At 43.3% G+C, this 12120-nt stretch overlaps 1 protein-coding gene across 1 annotated transcript; it reads left to right on the forward strand.

Moving 5' to 3' along the window:
* Window positions 1–535: 535 nt before the first annotated feature.
* LOC147895079 (uncharacterized) lies at window positions 536–3871 on the forward strand. The gene is made up of 10 exons (XM_087383339.1): window positions 536–1221; window positions 1340–1414; window positions 1491–1598; window positions 1680–1840; window positions 1941–2055; window positions 2171–2325; window positions 2471–2522; window positions 2605–2673; window positions 2929–3006; window positions 3145–3871. The coding sequence occupies exons 1-10, from the start codon at window positions 796–798 to the stop codon at window positions 3373–3375; spliced, it is 1470 nt and encodes a 489-aa protein (XP_087239465.1). The 5' UTR covers window positions 536–795; the 3' UTR covers window positions 3376–3871.
* Window positions 3872–12120: the final 8249 nt, after the last annotated feature.

Below are 12120 nucleotides of genomic sequence, written 5' to 3' on the forward strand. Positions count from 1 at the left end.
ACACACACAAGAGAGACCCATTAAGGAATCTCCATAAGTCCTTATTGTTTTAGGAACAGAAGAGAAGGAGAGAGAGAGAGAGAGAGAGAGAGAGAGAGAGAGAGAGATCCCCATAGTTCGCATCACTTCAACACGACAAATGTGTTGTGTGCATCTCTCTCTCTCTCTCTCTCTCACACACACACACACACACACACACACACACGCATGCATGCATGTACATGACACAATATATGGTGTCGGAGCGATGGGGACTGTGTGGAGATTCCTTGTTGGGTTGCTCTCTCTCTCTCTCTCTCTCTCTCTCTCACGCGCGCGCTGTGTGTGTGTCTCTTGCTCCTTGAATGAAGGGCTCTCGTTGGAGATTCCTTGATGGGTCACACTCGTCTCTCTCCTATGCGTCTCGCTCTCTCTTTCTCCGTCTCTTGTGTGCCCTCACCGTCTTGGATGTGCAGAGTAGTCTCGAGTGTCTTTTGTGGTAGGGGGGAGGGGAGAGGGGGGGGGGGGGGGGAGTTTGCATGGGAGTTGAGAGGAACTAGCAATACGTGCATGGCATGCAAAGGAAGGGGAGAGTGTTAACAACAAACAAACAAAACCTGAGCTTTGTCTGGGATCCCACCCTTCTTGCTCTTGAACGCTTCTCATGGCCTGCATTTGCATCGTCTTCCCCGACACGCCCTCCTCCTCCCCTATGCCTTTGCCCTTGCTCCCCCCGCCATCTCCTCCTCTTCTCCTCCTCCTCCTGCCTTCCTCCCTCCCCCCTTTGCTTCCTTCCCCTCCACCCCCCTCCCTCGCATGGCTCCTCCTGCTCCCGCAGCTTTCCCGCACCATCTCGCCCCCATCCTCCCCCCAGAATGCACAATTACATCAGGACGTTTTGCATCCCGACCCAGAAATGCACCAGCACATCTAGACAGTTTCACCCCCTTGCATAGCTCCCACAATGGCGTCTCTTCGCCTTCCTTCTTCTTGGAGTTGTCCTCCCCTGCCAAACAAGCTCGCTCTTCACGGCCTCTTTCCACAGTTCCCCACGCCAAGCTCCGAAAAGGACGGAAGACTCCGGACGTGGAGTATCCGTGGCCTCAGAAGATTAAGCTGGATGAACTTGGTGGATCGGCTCTGCCATTTCTTTCCCGCTTTAAACCTTTGAGCAGCAAGCCTAAATTAGTGACTCTCCCTTTCGAGCGTCCTTTAGTTGATCTGGAAAAGAAAATTAGAGAGGTACATCGGCCATTTGTATGATAACCCTGTGTTGTCCTTGTGGTTTCAATCATCTTATTCGAACTAAACTGATTGTCTGCATGCCTCTCATCATGAGCTTCCATATCCTCAAGTGCAGGTTGCTGAACTTGCAACAAACACGGGCATGGATTTTTCCGGGCAACTAAATGAGCTACAGGAAAAGTATAATGAGGTATGAGCATCTAGATAAAGAGCAATCGAAAGTCTGGTGAGCCATATGTCTGAGATAACATAAATTATAATTTCAGGTACGCAAAGATTTGTACAGTCAGCTCTCCCCGGTTCAAAGGTTGAGCGTGGCAAGACATCCAAACAGGCCCACCTGTCTTGATCACGTTCTTAACATCACTGACAAGGTCTGAAACAAAACCTCAGGAGATTTTATAATTATCTTTCACGATGGCAGATATCCATTTACATGCGTTTCAAACTCTCAGTGGCTGGAACTTCATGGAGATCGAGCGGGATATGACGATCCTGCTCTTATTACGGGCATTGGTAAGATAGATGGAATGAGCTTCATGCTGATTGGGCATCAAAAGGGGCGGAACACCAAAGAGAACATCAAAAGAAACTTTGCAATGCCAACTCCCAACGGGTATGTGAAAAGGCCCTTCGTGCTTGTAAGAAATTTGACTTACTAAAAGAAAGAAATGGCATTTTGTGATTGCCTAACGTTTGTTTTCACCCTCTTCCAGGTACAGGAAGGCTTTGAGAATGATGGAACATGCAGAGCATCATGGCCTTCCCATTCTTACCTTCATTGACACTCCCGGAGCCTACGCTGGAATCCAAGCTGAAGAGCTTGGACAAGTAGGACACATCTGTCTAATTTTTATATTTTGGCGCAGGGGCAACTCATCTTCCTGCTCCCCTTCCAGGGACTGTGTTTGGTTGAATTGAGAAGTCGCACTTTTGCTCTTTGCAGGGAGAAGCTATAGCTAAAAATCTCAGAGAGATGTTTGGCCTGAAAGTCCCCATCATCACAACAGTAATCGGAGAGGGTGGATCTGGTGGAGCCCTTGCTATAGGCTGCTGTGATAAGATGCTCATGCTGGAGAATGCAGTATACTATGTTGCTAGGTTTGTCTCAAGATCTTTCTTGAATTCCAGATTAGAGAGAGAGAGAGAGAGAGAGAGAGAGAGAGAGAGCTCTGTATATGACCCAGGATTGAAATCCTTGAAGATCTTTTGTCTCTACTCTAATTCTCGATTTCATCTCCTGTAGTCCGGAAGCTTGTGCGGCTATTCTATGGAAAAGTGCTGCTGCGGCCCCACAGGTAAGAGATCAAACTAACAGGATAGTCGTGATTCTCTGGTGCTCCGATTTTGTTCACTAGTCCACATCTTCCATGCATACAGGCAACAGAGGCATTGCGGATCACAGCTCACGAGCTTGTAAAGCTAAATGTAGTTGATGCAGTCATTCCGGTAAGAATTTCAGCCTATGCTTACGAAACAATGGAATCCTGCATGTGATTTATCTTCTTGAGATCCTAATGCAGTAAAAACGAAACTTCAACATCCTTTACGTCATTAATCAGAAGGCATTAGATTATCCCAATTATGAAACGGGTATAGATCATTCTTCTTCAATCCTACATTTACATAATGAAATTGAGTACTAGGGGATCTCCTTTCGGGTTGCAATAAAGCCTAGGACACTTTAATTTTTGGCTTATGCAGGAGCCTCCTGGTGGTGCACATTCAGATCCTATCACCACATCAAACAGTATCAAAGAGGCTGTAATGAAAGAAATGCATGTAAGCAAACTTTTTTGTAATGTACTGTCCATCCAATTTGACAATTGTTTTCTAACATAATTGCACAAAGAAAATGGATTATGGAACACAAGACCAGCAGAACAATGCAATCTTATAAAAGTGAGTTGGAATCCACAGGAGCTACTTAAGTTGCAGCCTGAAGCCCTGCTGGCACAACGCGTAGCAAAGTTCCGCAAAATAGGTGGTTATTCAGAGGGTGTTAAGGTTGACCCGATGATTAAACGGAATATGAAGAAACGCGAAGCACCAATTCAGAGTGGTGAGCCTAAGTTGTTACCATCTTATGTGCATCACAGTCTGGAGTTAAGCATGCAGAACACATCTCCTGCTGTTTTGAAGTCTGGTTAATCAGGATAGAAACCTGCGAGGCAACTTCCTCACATCACTGTTGAGTTCTTTTCTGAATAAAGTTAAGCGGTATGAGGCCACACCAATCATATTTGTTGAGAAAACCATTGAGGCAAAAACAGCATGTTCTTGTTATTGAAACAGGAAGCTTCTTTTAAGTTTCTGTCAGCGTCAACTTATGCCAGCATGAGCAGTATCCTGATTGCAGTTCACCCTTTGGTTCAAATTCAACATCTGGCAATTTTCACATAATGTGGCATCATACACCTGTAACGAAACTGAATGCACTTTTGGTGCTCACATTCTTTAAGGAGCTCTTTGACACATACTAAAGGATTCTCATTCTCCTGAATCTTCAAGTTGTATCTGAAGAAATCGTTTGAAATGCAGGTGTCTGTAGGCACATGGATGATTAGGAAGGCAGTCTCAGAACTAAAATTTATTGTGGAAATTTTGCAGACACTAAGATTTTTTTCGCTGCTGTAATCTGACATTTAATTTTTTTCACAAGGCCTAGTTTGCTGATTATAAATGAACTGAGGGTAGGATCATTTGAGTTTAATTGAGTGTTCAGTAATAGTGCATCTTTAAATGTGTGGTCTTTTCTAGTCGCTGTCAGTACTCTTGGTTAAGTGCTTGAATGCCTTGTGCAATTTGCTCAACCTTTCTTACTCTGAGCCTTTGATGTGTATCAGCTATCTTTCTTTGATGTATGTCAGTGTAACTGTATTTTAGGCTCTCTCTCTTTCTGTTCGTAGTGATTTGTTGCCATATCAGCTGTTTTCTACCTTTTGATTAGCCTTCTCCATTAGGACTGATGGAGTTAGTCTTCCCTAAACCTCTTACAGTGCCAACAAAAATTCAGTGCAAAGACCTTTGTATAAATGAATGCTGAAGTTGTGCAGGTGCATGCATATGTGTTTGCTATGGTCTACACCACCATTGGGTGCTGATAATGTCGATGGGAGGTAATCAGAGCTAGTCTTTGGGCAACCTCATTCTTGATCTTTCTGTCATATGCTACTATGCTTGTGCCATTGGGGAAACGATGGCTGGCATATTCTCGCACGTTCCCTAGATTTTGGGTGGTAGGCTGCATTAAGCATTGCCTTGTTGAAGATATAGGTGGTTTCCCCTTGTCATTATTCTAGCACGTTCTCTAGATTTTGGGTGGTAGCCTGCATTAAGCATTGCCTTGTTGGAGATATAGGTGGTTCCCTGTTGTTATTTGCCTTAATCTGGCAGATCGATTGGCCAAGTGTTGTTTTCCGTATTGTTAACAAAGAATAAAATGGTATTTGGGAAGAGCAATGGTTCAGTCCATTGGTTTAACAACCATGAGCTTGACATGGTGACCATGCACGTAACTCAAGGATCAAGGTTGGCTTCACTCTCGATAAGAGGCATTTTCTTTGACTTGTTGCTCCAGCACTCTTTGTGGTGTTGACTAGTCTCCTTGAATTGTTTGCTTTGCTTTTCAATGGTGTTTGGGCTTTACCCACTCCTTTGGTCTATTTTGGTCTTCTTTGAGGCTTGATTGATGTCGGAACGAATCTCTTTTTATGTTTAAAAAAAAAGTATATTCATGTAGCCTAGTGGAAAGACCTTAGGGTTGAATTTCCCCCCTCCTGAAATTTCAAAGCTACCCCTTCGACTTTAAGTTAATTGGGTTGCTCCACCTTTTCACCTAACAAATCAATTGAATTCCTCCATTTGAAAGCCTTCTTAACCTTTCTTCTTGGTGAAGTTATGGGTCAAGTTACACGTATGGGATAATTTCTTGACACGAAGGCCTTTTGTATAGGTAGATGGAAAGTAAAAATGAGAAAACTAATGGAAGAAGCAGGCCAATCAATAGGTCCCTCCAATATGCATGAGGTAGAGACAAGCTATTTACTTAGTAAAGCTAGTGGGAAATTGCATCGAATGCATTGATTAAAAAATACAATGAAATTGTGTCATAGAAATTGTAGGGGTGGTGTGTTGTGGTGTGGCATTGAGGGTCATTGTTGGAAAGAGAGGAGTACACTCCTAAGCTTTGACACATACGCTTAATACTAGCTCAATGTGTTTAACCATGCATAACTTAAAAGTTTACACTTCGAGTTGAAATGTTGTCTTACTAGCTCAATGTGTTTTCCAATTGGATGTTATATGGTACAAAGGCTAAATATCTTTGTGAAAACTCTTAGTCCTATTAAAGCAATTCAAATTTTAAGTTAGCTTGAGAAGTGCGTGGTGCTTCAACTTTTGGATTAACATCAATTCGTATTTTAAGTACGCATTAAGAAGGCATAGGGCCACAAATCTTTAGTGAGACTCTCAACATAGAGCATTTTGGGAGGGGATGAAAAAAATGCAATTGATGGGAAAAAACAATGCATCCTATTGTCTTTCGGGTCTTGGTGAGGAGACCTATTTATTTTTAAATGCGTTACAAAACATCTCGAGCAATGGTAATAACATCAATAAACGCGCCTATTTATTTTTAAATGAGTTACAAAACATGATATTGTAGACCCTTCGTTGGAGCTTTACTTGAGCCCTCTTGATGTCACGGTAACCTCTTCAAGCGAGACTCATTGGATATTCATCATTTGTGAATGTTGATTGTGAGGTAAGTTTGGATTTGGCTACACACAGTCAAGACCTAGCTGGAGCCGAGAGAGCTTCCAGTGAAGCTCAGCTTCTACAGAGACCCCTTCTCGGAGGAGGGCTTCATTGTCCCGCCAAAGTACACTCATATCCACTTATTGCATTCACTGAGGATATCCGATTTGAGTCTCATTACATGAGGGGAAGATTGTGCACAAAAGCCCTTGCCTTCCTTCCCCACATAAGTTTTAGGCTAAGTAGCATCGAACCTTTTCACAACCATTTTAATTATTAGTTGAAACACTTACCCCAGTCATTATCAAGGTGGCGCCAATCATAGGATATGTACAAACTCTCAAAATAAAATAAGTCGTAAATCCTAAATCTCTATTTAAAAATGATCCCACCTCTATTTTCTACAAATTTTATGCACAGTTATACCTAAAGGTCCTTAAAGTCATGTTATGTTCTCCTTAAGAAATACCATAATGTCCGTCTTTTTTGTAGAATGGAACTTTATATTATGATAAATAATACAACATTATGTCATATTAATAGCACTACACCATCAAGTTTTGCCAATGGCCATGTATCCCTTGAAGCATCCCCTATATATTCTCATTGCAACAATTTGAGACATATAATTTTGGGCTTCTAGCAAATAGGACCCCTTAATGATGGGAAAATCATATCAATTAATTAATTTTGAGCTTCAAATAAGGGCCCCTTTTATAAGGATGCCTATATCTATAATTTGAACCCCTAATGTAAATATATTATGTAAAGTCAAACAAAAATAAATACCCCTATATTGAACCATGTGCTAGTTTACATATTGGGAGGTGGACCCCCTGGGATCCTAATGCAAAGGCCAAAAAGAGCAATAAAGAGAGAAAAGGTTTTAAAAATTCTCTAGAATTCAAGAAAATGCAAGAAGAGCGCCTACTCATTTCAAAAGGAAAATGCCAGCAATAGCATTTCAGAATGTCCCATGACATAAGCCACTCTACCCAAATATCCGTGCCACATTTCTAGATAATTTTTAATATAAAGCACCCTTCTGTATATTAACGTTTTGGTATTAAATTACTTATGTATATATAAATTTGTAAGTAATTGAATTAATAAAAACCCAACTATTGAACTCATGTGATAGGGTTACATATGACAAACTAGAAATTGTAGAGCGTCATGTAGGATTTACTACAATTTATACAAACTATATTGGAAAAATTTATATACCACTGGAGGGCGCTCCCCTCCAAAGGCATCTCAGGCATAAAATCCTCCCATTTTTGTTAGTTCCCTATGCAAACCTAACACTATTATGGATAAATTTGATCAAAGTAAAAGGCATAAATATGTGTGTGTGCTTGTGTGTGTGGCAATAGTATAATAAAATATGGTGTGCATAAGGCCCAGGGTTGAGGTGGCAGGGCATGACCATGTGCCACCCTTCCATGTAAGAGGACCCATAAGGTGTGTTGTACATAATCCATGGTAGTAATAATATAAAATGATAAGGTGGCATGGGTCCTCCATGTACCACCCCTCCACCTAGGCGGTCCCATGCCTGCATTTAGTGAGATATGGCCCAAGGACCATGGGAGAAGTAATATAAAATAGGTGGAGATGGATATTATATTGGATTATTCCCTCCATGTAGGATAGGCCCATGTGGGGGGGGTGTAGAAAGTCCAAGAATGCAAGTTAAATAATAGGAAAGTAGGATGAGGTGGCAAGATTCCTTGTGCCAACCCTCCACTTGTCCTCCTAGATGTTTGAACGTATTATAAAATTGGGAAGAGACCAAGGGAGTATCTTAGACTTGGGATATGGGGGTTGATTTATGTGGAAAAATGAGGCAAAGGGTTGTCGCACACAATTGAGAGTGCGTAACCGCTTAGCCCACATGGGAGACTCTTCCACACACACCATGCATGTGGGAGGATGCATTTATTGGGAGAGACCCCCTCTCTTGGCTATAAAAGGCGGGGGATATTCCTTGATGGGGCACGCTCATTCTTGTAAAGCCACCTAGCTAGTACTTTGATTTCTTCCCTCCCATCCTTCCTTTCCAATAAAGCATGACTCTCTTCCCTTGATGTCTCCATCTCTACATTCCACCTCCCATCATGTACATGCTCCTCTTCCCCCTCTTCCTTCCCCCTTGTGCCATAGTCCCCCTCTTCATTCCCATCCCTCTTAATCCCTTTTCCCCACCTATGTTAACGATTTTTCCCTCACGTTCCCTTTTTCTCCATGGCCCTCGAGCGTCGCCATGCCTAGTGTCTAGCCTCTTGCATTGATTTGTTTTCTAGTTAATAGAATCGGTATGGCTGCTGGGATCGAAATCTCCACGGCTAGTGGCCTAAAATTCATTACTCTTACGGTTGGGTGTAGTTCTACAACACCTTCTGTGTGCGGTTCTCTGCTTCTGCACCTCTAATATGCGTGTCTTTCGCTCGTAGTTCTCCGTCTCTGCAGTTGCAAAACTTCTCAGTTTCTACGCCTTCCGCCTACGGTTCCTGCACATCTTCTGGGTTCTTGCACGTCTTCTGTATAGCGCCACACATCTTCTGGTCGACCGCATCTGCAAAATCGCTTCTGTGCATCTTCTGTGCGGCACCACACAAAATTGCTCCTACACATCTGCAACAGACCTCGCGCCCCCCCTTCTATCTTCTTCTTCTTCTCCTTCTCTTTCTCCTCTCTTCTCTTTTTATTAAGGAGTGGGAATTGAACCCAAGACCTCCCCATTCACAAAAGGAAGACTTACCAATGGGCCAGCAAATAGGAAGTGATGAAAGTGTAATGATATTGCTTATATGGTGAAATCTCATGAACTGTAACTCTCTAACTGTAGGGAGTTTCCTCATGTTGTAAAAAGCAAAAGAACTTCATTTCATGTGCTCTATTCATATCTGATACTAGATTGTAGATTGTGAACTTTTTCAAGTTCACTCCTTGGACGCACGCCACACGAGGAGGGTGGATATTTATGTCACTTCTCGATGAGTTCAAGGATTTGGTGCTTGGTCCTCTGCCCATTACGGCTACCAATTGGCAAGATCTCTTTCTTGATCTTCATGTCGATCTTCAATAAGTGATTGTACAATGCATTGTTCAAGGAGACGACGGGTGGGATGATACACCGTGGATGATTCAAGGTGAAGAACTAGTGATACACTTTGATTTCAATTCTAGTCATTGTGTGGTGATCGAGCTACTTGCTGCATCAGAGGTAATTAAAAGGGTGACATTCTTCGAAGGGTGGGATGCTCCCCAACCTTGGGGGGAGATTTGGCGCATTTGGTTATTAATTCCTGTGGATAAGCTCATCTTGAATGATTTCTTCTCGATCTCACTACAAAGGTTTCTAGGGCTCGGCTATGGTTGGTAGTGTTTCGACCAAGGAATCCCTTTGTACCTAATCAACCTTTTGTGCCTCATTTTGAGCTTCAAGTTGTAATTCTTTTTGGTCTAAAGATAAACTATCAACAAAGGATTGCAAGTTTATTTGGTGCTGAACGTCTTGCTCAAGTATTGAATTCTCCCCACCCTCTCCTTCTACCTATCTTGGACTACCGAGAAAATTGGGATGTCTAGATTTTAGTCTTGGTGTGATGACATCTTGGCTCCTCCAATTTGACGGCACATACAAACCTTCGACCAAGGCTATTGGTGTGGGTGTGAAGCTCACTTCACCAGGGGGTGAGGTGTATTGCTATAGCAAGTCTGCACTAGCAAGTACTTGCAACCAAGCTGAGTACTTGGCACTCATTTTTGGGCTACAAAAGGTGCAAGAACATCGTATCAAGCAACTTGAGGTGCAAGGAGATTCTCAACTCGTGTGTGAACAAGTTAGTGGAAGGTGGAAGGTGCGGACTGAAGGCTTCGTTCTATGCCATCAACAAGCATTGGAACTTTGCCAACAATTTGAAGAGGTAAAAATTTAGCATATCCCTTGAGCTCAAAATATAGTTGCTGATTTCTTGGCACGTGAAGCTTGTACTTCAATCACGCATGAAGCGAGTGGAAGCACCGCCCCAACAAAGCCGTAAGCCACGAATGAGCGTGATCATTTGTAAGGAATGCAAAGGTTGTGGTCATCATGAAACTAAGTGTTGGGTATATTTGATACGAGTTTACTGACTTCGGAAGATCATCAGAAAGGTCCTTAAGGACATTGCACAAAAGAAGGATGCTAAACCGCACACCCCTTGAAGAAATAGCATGGCGACTACAAGAATTGGAAGAAGCTGAAGGTGATGTGCAAGCTCTCCAACTATTGACATTTGTCATGGAATTCTTGTTTGCCTTGATGAACAACCTCATGCAGCGCCACATCTCTAACCCTCGCTTGTAAAGATGGATGCAATATCATGAGGGTTGGTCCTTTTAATATTGTATATGAGCTATTCTATGCTAAAGATTCTTCTCGTATAATATTTCACAATACACCAGTCACGCCCTACCCTGCCTATGTGTGCTTTGTAGATGTATCTTCGCTTGATTTTCAGTTCAAGCTACCTCAATAGATAAGCCTCATTTCGTCTCTCTCTTTTCCATCTTCTAGGCATGGCTGACATTCCTGTGTTCTGTGGTCGGGTGGAAGAATATCCAAATGAGTATCTTGTGGCCTTCAAGTGCCATTGTGTTTCTCTCAACTTTCTTACTGAAGATAGATGACTGTTGGTTCTTCCCAGATTTCTAGAGGGTTTGGCTCAAGTGTGGTACGAGAAGCAGGTCGAAGACATTCGCCAAAGTTGGCTGAGGTTGACAATAGCTATGATCGAGTATTTTGGCAAAGAAGAGGAGTCAGAGAATGTGCACCTATAGGTGGCAAACCTGAAGCAGTCAGAAGGTGAGACGGCACATCAATATGTGGATCGAGCGACTGTGCTCCTGGACCGTTTAATTGCCATGCAAGAGGACAACGTCGAGTTTCGAGCTAGAATGACTCAGCATGTGCTGTGCTACCTCGTAGCAAGAGCAAGTGATGAATTTTGCCTCAAGCTTAAATGGGAGAATCCAGAAACCATGGTGCTAGCACATGAGATTGCTCAAAAGTTTGATAAAGTTCAATTTGACCCCGCTTCAAAGAAGATGATTGTCCTTCTGCAACCCCCTCAATTCTTGCAACAACAACCGAGCAACAACCTGGGAGGTCCAACTCAAGGGCATACCCCCACCCCCCATCAGGTATGTATCCACCGCATCCACCTCAAATGTATGGTCCTCCCTTAGATACTTACCGTCAATAAGGAGTATCTCCTCAACCTCTGCCTAGAAGATTTCCCTAGCCTCGTGCCCACGAGCCCCCCTCCTTCCTACTCCCCCGACCCCTCCTGCTAAAGAACCCAGAGTCAATGACCTAGCCAAGGCCCTGAATGATCTTCGGCTTGAGATGGTGGGTATAAAAAATCAAGCCAATTGCCCTCCAAGAGAATGTGCCAATGTTGTGTGTACGAGTGCCACCAAAAGGGTCATTATTGCATGGAATGTCCCAATATTCCAAGGGTGAATCTTCTAAGTGAATCAGGGACCGAGGATTCAAAGGTAGAGATCCTTGACCTCGGGAAAAGAAGTCATACCACCTCGGACCCCTCTCCAAACCGTGGACCGGGCCGCCCCAGGAAGAAGGTGTCCTTCTCAGAGCCCTCAGATGCTGAGATGGCAGACCCACCAACAGAGAAGACTAAAAGATCTCGCAAGACTAAGTGGTCTCCCTCGGATTTTCCCATCAGCTTGGGGCAAGAGGACTATTCGGTCGTTCAGGACCTTGCTCATCGGTCTTTGAGCATCACGCTTCCTCAACTAATAGCATTAAGCCCTAAGGTGAGACGCGAGCTGCAACAAGGGATCTCAACAAGGAGGAGCAAGAAAAAGGAAAAGGTACGAGAGGTTTCTTCTATCTCTGAAGAAATTGATCAGCACCTGCATACAATAGATGTCATCATAGTAATTGCCGTGTCAAAAGTGTGTGTGTCGATGGGGGAGCTGCATGTAATATCATGGTGCCCCATATCATGAAGAAATTGAATTTGAAATGCACAAGGCGTTCCTCAACTCGAATCAAGGTAGCAAATGGTCGACGACTGGCCACCCTAGGAGTCATTGAGAATTTGCCCATCACTGTTAATGGGT

Source organism: Dipteris shenzhenensis, chromosome 13 (assembly GCF_047967505.1).
Source record: "Dipteris shenzhenensis isolate YYH24624 ecotype China chromosome 13, Dip_SZ_1.0, whole genome shotgun sequence".
Classification (NCBI taxonomy): Eukaryota; Viridiplantae; Streptophyta; class Polypodiopsida; order Gleicheniales; family Dipteridaceae; genus Dipteris; species Dipteris shenzhenensis.

Excerpts from the sequence above, each read along its gene's own strand:
- LOC147895079 (XM_087383339.1), top strand. The coding sequence starts at position 796 with ATGGCTCCTCCTGCTCCCGCAGCTTTCCCGCACCATCTCGCCCCCATC. Across the intron at positions 1,841-1,940 it reads GCAATGCCAACTCCCAACGG|GTACAGGAAGGCTTTGAGAA; the intron begins GTATGTGAAAAG and ends ACCCTCTTCCAG. Across the intron at positions 2,056-2,170 it reads AAGCTGAAGAGCTTGGACAA|GGAGAAGCTATAGCTAAAAA; the intron begins GTAGGACACATC and ends TGCTCTTTGCAG.